Raw genomic sequence first — 16,213 nt, 5'->3', positions numbered from 1 at the left:
TCTCCTATTTCCATCAAACATATCTTTTCTTTCAGTGGTCACAAAGGCATTCTTTGAAGAAAACTTGTGCAAATACCGGGAAAAAAATGAAGCCCCTTGTTTTTACATCATGCCAGCTGTCCACAAAAATAGCGAGAGAAAAACAAACAAAGTACATTTAAAACTACTTCATATACATGACCGAACAGTCACAGATCCAGCAAGGAAGAGCTCCAAATGTTACAGTGACCTGTAAAGGAAATGACCAGATACTCCTCCCTGATACCCCCCACTGATCCTGAATAAGGTCAACGCAGAGGTGGAGGGTATGAGGTGGGGTGCAAGAAGAAGCTTGGTGGGACCCTGGTTTTGGAAGAGGAACCAGTCAAGTCGTAACATCAATGCAAGTCCAGAAATGCAAGAGCGCAATAGGTCCCAAGTTCAAAGAGCTTTAAAATTGTGTCAAAGACACGCCAACGTTGTGTAACACGTGACTTCTGCTGGTCTTAGGATTAGGGTTAGGGTTAGATGACAGAATTCCCCAGTTTCTCCATGTAGGACTCTCCAATTGTAGTAGATAGGACAAATGTTGGTCTAAGATACAGTTTGGAGGACATCACAGCAGTTTCTGACCAAAAGGGGGAAAATAAAGAACACATCTTGTTTAGCCATAACACACAGCAGACTATCTCTGTTAAAAAGCGTGAACATTTGATTACAAGCATGTACCTTCCAACTGACACACATGAATCATTCCTCTTACATTCTCCTTCTGTTCGCCTATAGAGCTGTAATGGAAAGGTTAGTGTCAAGGTTGTGACACCATATTTCCATTGAAACTGATTCTGTGAGTGTCTTGGTCCTTGTAGGGGTTGGCTTTAGCTTCAGAGAAGTACTGTCGTGAGTATTTCAGAGTTAAACCAGAATCAACAGTGGGATAGCAGGGCAGGCTTAAGAGGCGCTATACCCCTGCAGTCAATCAGTGTACATTTACATTTGCGTGCCTTTACATTGAATCTCAAAACATCTTTGAAATACATTGTCATGCTAGCATTCAATAAAAGAAAAAATAAAGTCACCTCAGTGACTTGAGGTTAAATAAATAAATGAATAAATATTGAACACTTCAATGTTTTGTGTTGTGAAAAAAAAAACAGTTTTCTGCCAAAAACAACCAACAAAAAATGGTTTCACATATTGGACTTCTCTAAAATAATCTAGAACAGACATTCACTGTTCTGGAAAGTATCTATGTGTCTTTTTCTTAAACCCTTGTTCTAATATGTGTTACAGTGGTAAATGTAAATAACCAATATAGAATGTTTACTGTGTGTAGTGTATACTGTACATCCTAAAGGGGAGTCTGTGGGTATATTTGATGTCACTGCTGTGTGAAATTCCTCCAGACAAAAGGATGCCATTCTTTCCTGCTGCTGTCCTAAAGGATAATTTTAGAGTTTTATTGTTGCCTTGGTTTGCTCTTGCTACTCTACGTCCCTATCAACATTTTATTGAAACATGATTTGCATTTGTTCTGTGGACACTGTGAATGAGTATGTGTTAGATTTAATACTAACTTGGACCCAGTAGGAATGAACAAAGCTGTGGAATGTAATGACAGGAGTCACTCACCCTACAGTACCAGTGCAAACAACCCAGACGGAACAGCACTGCAAGGGTCCCCTCAATCTGATCTAAATGAGTACAAGCAGTGGCAACGCTGTATTTTACGGTCCAATTTCACCTGGCACCTACCAGGTATTTATCAGGATATGATGTGGTAACAATGAATACTTTCAAGAATTCCAAAGAATTCAGCATAACTGCTACAGTAACTTGGTACCAAATGTTTAACTGTGGTGCTTGTGTCAATGAACCTCAAAGAAACCAAAGTGCAATAAATATGCAATTATCAGATGATCGCATTATTACCATGCCATTTTTAGGTAAATACCTGGTAAATATTGGACTATACAATAAAGCGCAACATAAACATCTGCTGTTGTTCGTAAAAATTGGTCGATGTGGCAGTAACATGCATTAACAGCATTAGTTAACAGTGTAAACAACCATGGAACTGGGAATGGCAACTCTGTAAAAGAAACAGGTAGCAGTGTGTGACTTGAACGGATATCAACGAATGAACGGAAAAGATCTGGCTAGACATCAGAGAAACAGAGAGAGAGAGTCTCTCGCCAACTTCTTATTTCCTGTCAGAAGGAGGAAAACATGACATAAAAATAGGAAATCAACAGGAAGTCCAACAGATTGAGTCCAGATGCTGGTTGTTGCTGGAGTGAACAACAGGAGGGCAGAACAGCAGGATACAGTAACCCCTCTGGCATGTGAAGTTCTGTGTGGTTCACACAACCAGGGCCTACAATAACCCCAGCTTAGAGCTGGGACTACATTTCCCAGAAGCCTTTTGGAGGGAAGAAAGGAAGGCAGTCCTGTAAGGTGGACTTTGTTCAGTGTTGGTCCTCCTGCAGCCTATCCCACAATGCAGCATTTCATGAGGGATGCTGGTTCATTGGGACTCATTATTCTCCTCTAGAGATTTTATTCAAATTCTTTATCACCAAGGCTCCTCCATCTCCCTAACTCAGTGCAGTGTTATGTTCTTTAGACAGGACTAAAATAAATAAAGTACCACTATATTCCTATTAGATTCTTCAAGGCAAGCTAAAAATAGCACTTTAAAATGTTTTTAAAAAGGGTTGCAAGCAAACATGCAGAAATTCAGCCGATACACACAAACACACATTTCTAAATTAGCTAGCTATCTATATATGTATATATACCTATAATAAACTCTGCTCTGTGGAAATCATAGATTTGCACTGCTACCTCACATAATGGCCATTATGCATGGGTAAGTGTGTGTGTGCCTTTCTCCATCTCAGCTCATATGTGTGTTTAGAATCTTATTTTTTGCATTACATCTAAGTCATTGACTCTGCTACATATCCATACTTCTATATTGTTTTCTAGCTCTACTACTAATAATAGTAATATAATAATTGCTTTGGTTTTAAAAAATAAAGTATTTTTTTTTCTTAGTTTGGCATAGAGTTTAAAAACTGGCATCGGAAAGACCCTGGGATGAGAAGTGCCTTGGAGTTCTGGGATCTTGGAATGCCCAGTGACCCCTTGGTTCGGAGTGGGGGAGGGGTAAGAGTGAAAATGCTACATGTTCTGGCAAATCATATTTATTTTATGCTAAAGTTGAGAGTTGTTTTCATTTTAACTGTGGCAAAAGATAGTGGAATAGGGAGTGTGTGTATGTGTGTGTGTGTGTGTGTGTGTGTGTGTGTGTGTGTGTGTGTGTGTGTGTGTGTGTGTGTGTGTATGTATGTATGTACGTATGTACTGTATGTATGTAACATAAGCTAAGGTGTTTGTATGTGTGTGGGAGATGCTCATACTTGTATGTACAGTATGTGCACCTAGGTGTGTGTGTGCGTGTGTGTTTGTGTGTGTTTGTGTGTGTATGTGTGTGTGTGTGTGTGTGTATGTGTATGTGTGTGTGTGTCTGTGTGTGTGTGTGTGTGTGTGTGTGTGTGTGTGTGTGTGTGTGTGTGTGTGTGTGTGTGTGTGTGTGTCTGTGTGTGTGTGTGTGCGTGCATGCCAGTGTTTTTTATACTATCTCTATCTAGGTGCAGGAGGGGCTGGTGGCGCTCTCCAGAGAGGATTGGGAGAGGCGTCGGGTGAGTGGTCCGATGCTGGGGTCTGCCAGAGAGGAGGTAGGGAACAGCTTGTACCAGCCGCTGACTGTGGCAGACAGGTCCAAGTCCTCCAGCAGAATCTGAGCCATTCCCATGAAGCACTTGTGGTCCATGCGCCCATAGTCCCCCCACACAATCACCTGGGTGGGAGAGAGAGAGAGAGAGACACACACACACACACACACACACACACACACACACAAAGAAAGGTTAGAGGTGAGAGGGAATAGAGGTGAGAGAGATGGAGACAGACAGACAGACAGACAGACAGACAGACAGGGAGACAGACAGACAGACAGACAGACAGGGAGACAGACAGGGAGACAGACGGGACAGGGAGACAGACGGGACAAGGAGATAGACGGGACAGGGAGACAGACGGGACAGGGAGACAGACGGGTGGGTGTCTATGTACAGACCTGGAGGACCTTGCCCTGAGGACTCTCTTCAAACAGCAGAGCCTGCTGATAGGTGGGGTCCAGATTCTTCTTCACCACTTTGGTCTTCTTCTTAGCCAAACAAACTCCATTCTCCAGGACATACACCTTCACATAGGTCGCTGCAGGACAGGGGAACACACACACACTGTTAGACACACACACATACACACACACACACACACACACACACACACGTGTGCATGCACGCACAAACACACGCAGGTCCACATTGACATTATCATCTCATTGAAACAGCTTGTAATACATAGTAATATTTAAATAATTGCAGATGAAATGTGCCTGTTTACAGGTCAACCTACCTGGGATGGACTTTGAGCCTGGTTTGGGGGTTAACCCTCTTGCCTGATTGACCTCCACCTCCAGCTGCCCACCTCTGTCCACCATACCCACATGGACATCCCCTGGGAGGAAAACACACACTCTTAAAAAATACTCTAAATAAAACACACTCTTAACAAAACTCACTCTTGATATACATGCATTTTTAGCAGAATATACTATAGTACCCATAATTCCAGGTGTACCCTATTCTTATTTGGGTAAAGCTATGGTCTGCTAAGCAGCTTGTCAGAAACAGTTGTTTTTCAGCTTGCAGTACCAGTGTTTAACAGCAGGGAGAGACACAGAGCTTCAAGTTTGTTACTCTCAGACCAGACCCATAAGGTTGAAAAGATTAGATTCAACTTCATTGTCATTGCACAGAGCACAAGTACTGAGACAACGAAATGTAGTTTGGTATCTAACCAGATAGTGCAAATAGTGGCGTAGTGCAAAATATATGAAATTGTAGACGGTGGTATTACAGCAAAAGGTATTACAGTGAGTATAAATAAATTAATATAATAAGTGAATATACATGAGATGAATATCAATATGATATGTACAGTTGAACAAGGGCAATAGGTATGTTACATCTGTAACGAGGATATGTATGTTATGAGGTATGTTACATATGTAAGATGTATAATTAAAGACAAACATAATCAATATGGTATGTGCAAACAAGCAGTAGAGTGTACTTGGCGCTTGAGTGAACATTCAACATCAACTAATCAATATGTGGCTGAGACTGATATACGGGAGGTTAAGCTTAGGGCTGTTCTCTTCATTTGTGGTCCTGTAGGGCCAGAGTATGGATGTTTTGTCAAAGCACAGCACTAACATACTCGATTCAACTCATAAACTATTCAAGACCTTGGTTTGTTGACTCATGTGTAGACTCCCTCTAAAAGATATGTTCAAATGCCCATCAGTCACTTACCCATGGAGGGCGTGGCTAGTGTTTGCCTGCCTACGATCTGGGCGGGGCCTAGTCCATCCAGGAAGTCACTGAACTGGCTCTCAGGGCCCAGGCGTGTGGTGGGGAATACAAACCTGTGAACAGAGAGAAAAGGAGGATTTAGAGACAGACAGACAGACAGAAAGATGGATAGATAGATAGATAGATAGATAGATAGATAAATAGAAAGATGGATAGATAGATCAGTAGATCGATAAATAGAAAGATGGATAGATAGATAGATAGATAGATAGATAGATAGATAAATAGAAAGATGGATGGATAGATAGATAAAAAGGAAGATTATGGTACTAACGTTCCGTCAGAGCTGTTGGAGTTGGTGCTGCCGTCGGTTGACTCCTTGCTGCCCTGTCGCGTCACACGGTTCCTCATCTCCACGGCGATGCCGGTCTCTGTGCTCCGTCGGATGGTGCTGCGAAGCTTCTTCGTCCCACCATCTGACAATAAGGTCAAAGGTCATTTGTTAAAGGATAGTTCAACGAGACCCAGGGTTTAGACAAACCCTAAAACAGACATAAGAAGGCATACACTATTAGTATGCAGTATCTAATAATTGATGACAAAGGTAAAAAAAAATATATATATATATATATCTTAAGTAGGCCAACACTATGGTACCTGCCTATTTCTGCAGGCAACTACACTATATAATGTTGGCTGGCAAGACAAAAATACTGGCAGCCCTGATAATGTGTATTTGTAAGCTAACCATTTTCCAGTAGTTATAGGAGCTACACATGAAATCTGGCTCCCCTGTGGCCACTAGTGGAAATAGCAGTTACAATGAGCTGTAGTGGAGAGCCATGATGAAAGAAACACTTTTTGTTTTTTTACTATTTACTCAGAGATCGATAGAGCTAGCGCCACCATGTTTTATGACAAACAACTTATGTATGTCCTCTACTATTAGCAACCGTAATTTAACTCCAATGTTTAGTGAGTTGGAGCCAGTAGAAATCAATACGGTAATACCATAGCCATTCAAACATTGGTGGGGAGCTATTACTTTTAAATACCATCGCTCCACCATCAAAGCCATTATATGCTGTAGTACAGTGCACAAGTAATGTGTAGCTCTTTTAATCCAATTGATCCTGGATGAATTACACACTGACTAAACACAGACGACACACAAACACACACACACACACATACACACACACACACACACACACACACACACACACACACACACAAATAAAATAGTGTCGATTCTGTATCTAATTGTAATTTTACCTCGCTGCATCTGGATCTGTACTCAGATCCAAAGATATCATTTTATTTCTGTCTTGTAACAGCTACCTGACACCAGGAGATATGACAGTGGGAAACATGCCCTGATAACACACATCTCTCCTGGTGTGTTTTGAACTGTGTGCACTCAAGCATGAGTTTCCCCTAAGATCCACCAGGGCATCTTGCAGCGTCACTGCAACTCCACCTGTGTGTACTGCTGTGGGCAGGAAGCAGTAAGCCTGTTACAGAGAGGCATCTACTGCCTAACCTGCACACACACACACACACACACACACGCATGCACGCATGCACGCATGCACACATGCACACATACACACACACACACACACACACACACACACACACACACACACACACACACACACACACATGCACACACACACACACACACACACACACACACACAGACATACACACACACACACACACACACACACACACACACACAAACATACACACACACACATACACACACACACACACACACACAGACACACACACACACACACACACAGACATACACACACACACACACACACACACATATACACACACACAAACACACAACCAACAACACTTCAGCAATGGGAGAGAGGGATGTGGGAGTAGGGAAGGGAGAAAGGAGGGAGAAGGAGAGGAAGGAGGGGGTAGGCTTTGCAGCTCTGCTGACGCTACTAGAAAAATAGAAAGCTGGCGCACTAACCCCCGAAGCAGCTTTCAGAGCATCAGGCACTGAGATGACACACTGAGGGCTCTATTTTCAGCCAGCACAAAACAGACGCAAGTCAAAACGCAGGCATATTGGAAATATGTGGTAACAGGTGAAAATACCACTGCGCTGTAGCGTTGTTTCCCCTGCGCTCGTGTTGGGGGAGGAGCAGCGTTAAATAGAGGCGTGGTCATGACAATAAGCAGGTTAAGTGTCATCATGTGCATTGAAAATTCTGGCCTTGAAAAGAACAATTACATTTTGTTTTATTTCAGGCAATGTTTAAAAAAAAAAAAAAAAATACAGCCCTGCTGGCTTGTCTGGGAAGCTAATCAAGGTATGTCATTGGATGAGGACTAAACAGGCTGCTGGAAGTGGTATTGGATGACTCTGGTCTAGGGGACCCCAATGCCCCAGGGTAGTGAATGGAACACCGCCTTGCAGAGGATGCCGTCTTTCGGATGAGACGTTAAAACCAAGGTCTTGACAAGAGTGGGTGTGTTAATACCGGTGTCCTGGCTAAATTCCCAATCCGTTCCGGTCTCCATTCTGTCATGGCCACCTAATCCATAATCCTAATTGCTGTGATTCTCTCCTCACCTCTCCGTTGATGTGTGGTGAGCTTTCTGGTGCATAATGGCTGCCGTGGCATCATCTCAGTGATTCCTACACATGAGGTGATGAGGTGAGTTCCCCCTCACAATGTAAGCGCTTTTGATGTCTAGAAAGGCACTATATAAATGCAATCTATTATAATTAATAATAATGATCACCTTCCCCCCTCTGTCCTACTTGCCTTCTGCTATCTCTTTCCCTGTCACACACACACACACACACACACACACACACACACATACACACACACACACACACACACACACACACACACACACATACACACACACACACACACACACAATCCACTGTTAGTGCGAAGGTTAAAAGAGCTGCTTCTTCCCTTCTGTCGCCCCTCCCTTCTCCCGGAGGGATCTTGTGGTCCACAGGGGCACATAAACACATCGGCTTTAGATCTCCCCAGGTGCCGATTTGTGACACACTCATGCACACACACTCTCTCTCTCACTCTCTCTCTCTCTCTCTCTCTCTGTCTCTCTCTCTCTCTCTCTCTCTCTCTCTCTCTCTCTCTATCTCTCTCTCTCTCTCTCTCTCTCTCTCTCTCTCTCTCTCTCTCTCTCTCTAAGGTGAAAAGTCCTTTGGGACTTTTGATGAAATATTAATGGACTGAGGCCTGTATCACACAGTGTGTCTCTCTCTCACTCTCTGTCTCGCTCTCTGTCTCTCAAGTGGATGATTGGGGTGGTCCCTTGTGATTTAGGGGGAGGGGTGGGGCTTCTGATTCTACAATTAGCTCTAATTCCGGTTCTGAAGGTTGTTGTTCTAAAGGTGGAGGTGAAGATTTTACTTCATTACAGCTTATCTCACCGAGCCTAGCCCATCACCATGACAACAGGAAACACCCAGCACATCATCCTCATCGCCATGGCGATGAGCAGATATCAGCCCCTGACAACACCCAACCATTAGAACCATAATAAGAGGGAAAACAGAGTGAGGGGAAAGGATAAAGGAGGTTATGTGAAAAGTGAAGGGAGTCAAAGGAGTCACAAGAAAAGTGAGAGCGGGCAAGAGAAAGAGAGAGAGAGAGAGGGGGGGGGGGGGTAAGAAGGGGAGTTAGCGAAAAAGAGAGAAGGGCGGAGAGGAGGAATCTGGGGTCCCATGGGCACAGCAGCAGGGGTGCTGCTCTGTTTCTATATATAATCCTGTAGTCAAGAATATCTCTGGCGTGTGGCATCACAGATGACAGGCTCAGACAAACTCGAAGCCCTCCTGCTGCCATGACAACCCCCGCCCTCTGATGTAGACACAGACTTTACCACCTGAGACAACATGGCGCAATAGCAGCATATAATAGTCTCATTCAATCAATCTGTCTCATCCCCATCGGCAACAATCTATCTATTAATAAATACTGCCCTATCTACTGCCTTGCATGCTTATACTAACCACTGTCCTAAACAGTCGCTGTTAGAGTTAAAGTTAGGGTTAGTGTAAGTGCAGAATAGTGGTTCACGTTAGAGTAAGTGTGTAGGGCAGAGATTAGAGTTGGTGTTAGTGCATGGTTATAGTTAGGTAATACATTAAGTATTACAGGTAGCATGAGCCAATAGGACAGTGACTGGAGTTACATGACGTATCCTAAACCTATCCATTGACTCTAAACCAAGACTTACCCCTCCGCCAATCCCATCCACACCTGCCCAGGAACCCCTCCCATCCCCCCACATCCCCCTCTCCTCCCCCCCACCCCTCCTTACTCCACTCAACCCCATCCCACTCAACCCTAACCCGCCCTACTCCACTCAACCCCACCCCCCTGTGGTGATCAGCAGTGATCTCTTCCTTCCTCTCTAATCCCCTCCGCCTTGTCTGCTCTTTCCCTCCATCCGTTTCCATGGCAATGCCGTCTGCATTGCACCAAGATCCCCTACCAATGAACTCACAAGCCATTCCCCTCTGTCTCTCAGTCTCTCTCTCTTCTCCTCTCCTCCTCTCTCTCTCTCTGTCTCTCTTTCTCTCCCTCCCTCTCTCTCTCTCTCTCTCTCTCTCTCTCTCTCCCTCTCTCTTTAGGTCTCACTTCGTTCTTCTCTCCCTTCATTCCATGCTTTCTATAACTCCTTACTCCCTTCTCCTACTCTGTTCTACACTCCCCGTCTCCAACAGCTCTCTGTTTCACCCTCTCTTCTCTCCCTCTCTTTTTGCTCCACACCTTCGTTCCAAATCACCCCGTCATAAGGCCCATATAACCATGTCATAACATGACACAGCAGATGACACACAGACATGACAACTGGTGTGCTGCCATGAAACAACAATGGAAGGGTCATTAAACAATGGTTTTAGGTCACATTTCCTCATGTCAACTCTGTCATAACATGACACAGTCACAGAGATCATATGACACATCGCTTTAGAATGAATAGGGCAGACAAAGCCCCTTCAATGATGATTCAAAAATAATCCTATATAATCCAGTGAATTCAGAGGTGGTGACATATTACTGTTTATTTTGGTCTTAGACATCCGGTGTAGCCACTAATATAACACATTGTATAACCTCCTCTGGTCTCTGCTGCTGTATGAGGGGGTTTCTAGTCTAAATGTGCTGCGCGGCAATTAAAGCTGTTTCCGTTGAATCCACAGTTAGGATGAGTAATACTAGTCTCAGTGGACACACACTGAGGGTGTCAATGGACCTGACACTCTCACCAGAAATGATATTGTGCATGCACACACACTCACACACATAAACAAACACATCACTTTGTTTATGTGTGTGTATTAATGAGCATAAAGTATGTTTGTGTTTATTTAACCCTATGTATGAGGGTATTTATGCCTCTCATCTACTTGCAGTCTGTTATTCAAGCTTCCACAGGTTATATCCCTCTCTCCGTTAGAGAAGAAAGACAAGAGGGAGAGATGGATAAACATAACATGAGAGGTAGATGTAAAAAGAGAGATACAGATACAGTGGAGGATGAAATGAGAAGTGAGGGCATGAAAGAAGTTGTGACAACAATGCGGAAAAGAGCTGTGTTATGGAGACCTAACTGACACACACACACACACACACACACACACACACACACACACACACACACACACACACACGCATACTGATAGTTTTGTGTGTGTGTGTGTGTGTATGTGGTAGATCATTAAGCCTGGTCTGACATTTGAAGAGAATACTGATGAAGCCTTCTCATTATGTGCTGTAATATAGAATGCTGTTTTTAGAATCTGTGGTCGCTCCTGCTTGCCTATTGGCTGCATCAGTGACGGCAACATCCTATCATGCATAGCAACAGTAACCAAGCAGGAGCTGGTAGCGATTACAGATCTGGTTGATTCAATACTGAACCCCCCCAAATTTGGAAAGGAAAGACATTTGGGGTCAGACCACAGATAACGAAAAGGGAGGTCTGATATTATCCAGAAATAAACAGTAAGTCTGTGGGAGTGGGAGTGGTGTGTGTGTGTGTGTGTGTGTGTGTGTGTGTGTGTGTGTGTGTGTGTGTGTGTGTGTGTGTGCATGTATGAGTGTGTGTGCACCTGTGCATTCATGCATGTGTGTGTGTGTGTGTGTGTGTGTGTGTGTGTGTGTGTGTGTGTGTGTGTGTGTGTGTGTGTGTGTGTCAAATTCTTTGTCTAATTCTACGGTTTACCAACTGACACTCATTTCGCTTTTTGAAGCCAGCCTAAAAACCAAACCCACCATGGCACACACACACACACACACACACACACACACACACACACACACACACACACACACACACACACACAAACACATCTGGTGGAAGATTAAGTGTAGGCTACTTGGGCTCTGTTATTCTATCTTAGATGAAAAAGTCTTAAGAGGGAATTAAAAACACAAAATCTCAGTGACCTGGATCTGTGTGTGTTTGTGCGCCCTTGGATTAGTGGTTTCACTGTGAGATCAAGGAGCGCTAATCCTTTCATTAGATGCTGATACTAACAACTCTGTCTCTAACAGGGACGACTCGGGACTGGGCAATGATAACAGGTTAGCCAGTCCATTTAACAGGACCTCTCTCTAAAGAGTCCTAAGTTAATGTAGCATAACCTACAGTATATGTGTATACACATATCTTTGCAAGAGTTTTGACGATGCATTGTTCCTTAAAGAACGATCTGTTCTGTTTCCCAGAACACCTCTTAGACAATATGTTTATTAAGTGCATCTTAACATTAGAATCCCCAGGCTGTTGTTACTAACCAACGTACCCAGAGTGAGGTCTGGAGACGTCCATTTGTTGACCATTGGCAAAAAAGAATGCACTGGTTGTGTTTGTCAGAACTTAAGAATCCGTAGAATACCACATTTTGTATTTATTAATTATTTATTGATAATTAAGCCTATCTAACAAAATATCCTCATAATACAATCAAATGTGCACATTTTAAAACAGCTTCTTGATTAGAAGCCTAATTCCTTGATAGGTGAATCAACCTTTGAATGTTATCTTTGACAGGCATGTTGTGGGTGTAAAGTGACAGAGGAGGGCAACAATCCACCTTACAATGGATTGTTTTCAAATGCAACATCAGTAACAAGGGTTTTAGGAAACCAAAAAATAACAATGAACTAACGTGGCCTCTAACGATAAATTTAGCTTTTGGGAAATTAGGCCTTGCTCTCCTCCAGTCTGCTTTAATTTCAATTGCTTACCATTCCTGAGGATCTCATAAACCAATGTGTGAGGTTTATTTTGAAGAAAAACGTCAATAACGTCAAATTATTTATTTTCCCAAGCCTTTTTCTCTCTTGGAAATACACAGTCTGCTGCTGTGGGTGTGTTTCCATAAAGTATTAATATTCACGTGCCCTGATTGGCTAACAGTACTCTGAGGTCACTGCCTCAGCCCTTCACGAAAACCAAAACAAATCCCAAATGAAATTGCGGTAGCCAGCTAACACAATTGTGCAAAGCCAGCCAGAGATGTTTGGCCGTGTATGAATCTGAGTTTGAACCTGAATGGAAAAACCTCGAAAATGCAGAACCACTGAAACCGAAAGAGCCCTTCATGTATCCCAATGGTAAGTTGTCTCTTCACAGACATTAAAAGACCTGTGCAGCAAGGTCTAATATTCATTAAGTGGAAGTACGCTTGTGTTCGTGTGCTAGAGAGTTTATTATCTAACTATATTAATTACAACAAGGTAAAGTGTAATTTCATTCTGAGTTAATCCCCACTTGATTAGACCAACCCCAACAAAGGATAGAAAGATGACACACTAGAAGATAAAAGAAAAGAACAGACAGAAGAAGATAGATATGATTTAACCAGGGGAGAGAGAGAGAGAGAGAGAGAGAGAGAGAGAGAGAGAGAGAGAGAGAGAGAGAGAGAGCCTGTGAAACCCAGCACCAGTGCAGTCCCTCGGCCTGGCAGCAGATTCAGCTGACAACCAGCACATATGTCGGCTTCCTCTGCAGCAAGATCTTTCCTTTTACTGCACTGTTGCCAAAGAGAGGGGGAGGAAAGGGGGGAGAGAGAGGTTGTGTTGTGTCTGTGTTTACAGGCACCCTGAGTGGATGGGAGTAATAATGAAATCATGGTTATTACACACACACACACACACACACACACACACACACACACACACACACACACACACACACACACACACACACACACACACACACACACACACACATACACACACTCATACACACACACACACACACTGTTGACTCACCTCACACACTTTCTGCTCAGTGGCATACACTATAATTTTCTGCCTGTTAAAACCTCACTGGGGTGCCCCTAAGTGCTCTTGCTCTTTCTCTGGAGGTTGCCAAATAAGTGCTCCTGCTCTATCATTGTGGTTGCCAAATCAGCTAAAATCCCTCCATGCTGTGTGAAAACACAGGCTAGTGCTATAGTATATAAGGGGAAATAGCAATTTCATTGTGTTCACATATAAAGTACGAACATACACTCACTGAACACTTTATTAGGAACACTATACTAATACTGTCTAGGGCCTCCTTTTGCTCTCATAACAGCCTCAATTCTTAGTGGCATTGATTCCACAAGATGTGGAAGAGGAATGAAACATTCCTTTGAGATTCATGATTGCATCACACAATTCCTGCAGATTTTTCAGGTGCAAGCTGTGAATCTCCCGTTCTACCACATCCCAAAGGTGTTCTATTGGAATCAGATCCGGTGACTGGGAAGGCCACTGAAGAACACTGAACTCATTGTCATGTTCATGAAATTAGTTTGAGATGACTTTTGCTTTGTGACATGGTGCATTATCATGCTGGAAGTAGCCATTAGAAGATGGGTAAATTGTGGCCATGAAGGGATGCACATGGTCAGCAACAATACTCAAATAGGCTGTGGCATTCAAGTGATGATTGATTGGTATTAACGGGCCCAAAGTGTGCCAAGAAAACATTCCCCACACCATTACACCACCTCCACCATGAGAAGGTGTATAGGTGTTCCTAATAAAGTGTTAGGATAATATAGTGAGTGTATATGCCACAGGATAATTCCTGTCCCTCTCTACACATTTAATCCTATTCTAACATCATTACGGATGAAGAGATAAGAATAAATAACCAACATTTTATCTTTGCAGGCTACCTATTTGAAATAAATAGTTTTTAAATATCCCAGGTCAAACTGATAACCTGGCTCGGTTCAGACTGTTTAGACTGATAGTGTGATAGCTGCCCCTCTGGCCAACAATGTCCCTATATTCTCCATCCAATGTGTTTTTACCAAGGACGTGTTTGATGAGTTGTGTAAGACTGATGTTTAACAGTCTAGAGGGGCTGACATGCTTGACCTGTATCTCCTGCAGCTGTCTGCCCAATTAATAGCTCAACCTCTGTCTCGTATTTATTGCTACACTAAAATAGTGGAGTCCCTGATCAATTCTCGGATGCGGTCCTTAACAATAAATTGCATTTTAAATGTGCACCAGACAGGTTTCAGGACTGGACATAGCACCATATCTGCCGCTTATAACATAAGTATTATGTTATGAACGTAATATTGTTCACAGTGATCTAGATATTTTACCTTTTTTTTTTTGGCCTGTGGATTCATGATAAACTGTCCTTTAAAAGGCATGTTGAAAATGTAATCAAGAATTGAGAGTTAAAATATTTTTTGGGATAGAAATAAATCCTGCTTCGTCTTCCAGAATAGGAAGAAGATTGTCCAGGCAACGCTCCTCCCTGTCCTTGACTATGGTGACACAATTTCCATGCACGCAGCAGTCTCAGTTCTTAAACCACTAAACTTGGTTCATCACTCTTCATTTCTAGGGTTAGTTTCTGCACCCACCATTGTCTTTTGTATCAGTCTGTGGGTTGGGATTGTTTGACTTTGAGAAGGACTTTTCATTTTTAAACAGCAGCTCTTTTAAAACTCCCATTTTACCTCACATCATTGCTTTCATGGCAACCTAGTGGTGATCAGACACACTCTCAGAGCTTTTACTTTTTAATGTCCTGCGGGTGTCTACAGAATTGGGAAAACTGCTTTTAGCTTCTGTACTCCTCAGACATGGAATGATCTTCAGGGGAGACTGAGGTTGGAGCACTTGGTCCTTACACTTGTTTTATGTCCTTGGCTAGGGAGCAGCTCACAGAAGCATGCTCGTGTCTTGAATAATGAATGTGTGTATTTTGTATTTTATTGTATTCTGTTTTTAAAGTGTTGTTTTGTAACCATATTTGTATTCTTAACAGGGCGCACCTGCAAAAGAGAGCTCGGTCTCAGTGTGTCTCCCTGCATAAATAAAAGGTGAAATAAAATACAGCTTTTTTACAATACCCCAGTGGGATGTTTGGTTGCGATAGAGTTGACATCAAATCATACAGCGTAATGCTACCAAGTTGATGTCCATGTTAAGTCGTCAGCTTTCCCTGAATCTGAGTTCCTCTGTCTTATACCTGTTACACAGTGGAGACGCACACACACACACAGGTGCATAAGGAGAGAGGCCTAGAGAAGACCAGAGAAAGAGGGTGGGGGGGGGGGGGGGGGGGGGAGTTTGAGAATATGTGATAGACATACAGATCGTGGGAGTGAATAGAGGAGTGTGGTAAAGGGTAGCAGAGATGTGAAGAGAGCGATGTGAGGGAGGCAGAGGAGGGATGAGAAACAGATAGGCCAGGCAGCTGGTGCCACACAGACCTACAGCACCACAGGA

At 43.1% G+C, this 16,213-nt stretch overlaps 1 protein-coding gene across 1 annotated transcript in view; it reads right to left on the bottom strand.

Moving 5' to 3' along the window:
- Positions 1 to 3,631: 3,631 nt before the first annotated feature.
- The window catches only part of rims3 (regulating synaptic membrane exocytosis 3), a gene marked incomplete at both ends in the record, with an annotated part of 19,032 nt that continues 6,450 nt past the window's right edge, over positions 3,632 to 16,213 (bottom strand). Inside the window, 5 exons of the mRNA XM_083680107.1 lie at positions 3,632 to 3,844; positions 4,124 to 4,263; positions 4,465 to 4,566; positions 5,427 to 5,539; positions 5,761 to 5,902. Of these exons, the coding sequence (XP_083536233.1) occupies positions 3,632 to 3,844; positions 4,124 to 4,263; positions 4,465 to 4,566; positions 5,427 to 5,539; positions 5,761 to 5,902 (710 nt within the window). The remainder of the gene's footprint in view (positions 3,845 to 4,123; positions 4,264 to 4,464; positions 4,567 to 5,426; positions 5,540 to 5,760; positions 5,903 to 16,213) is intronic.

Source organism: Argentina silus, assembly GCF_951799395.1.
Source record: "Argentina silus genome assembly, chromosome: 11".
Taxonomy (NCBI): Eukaryota; Metazoa; Chordata; class Actinopteri; order Argentiniformes; family Argentinidae; genus Argentina; species Argentina silus.
This window is presented reverse-complemented; position numbering and strand designations above follow the sequence as displayed.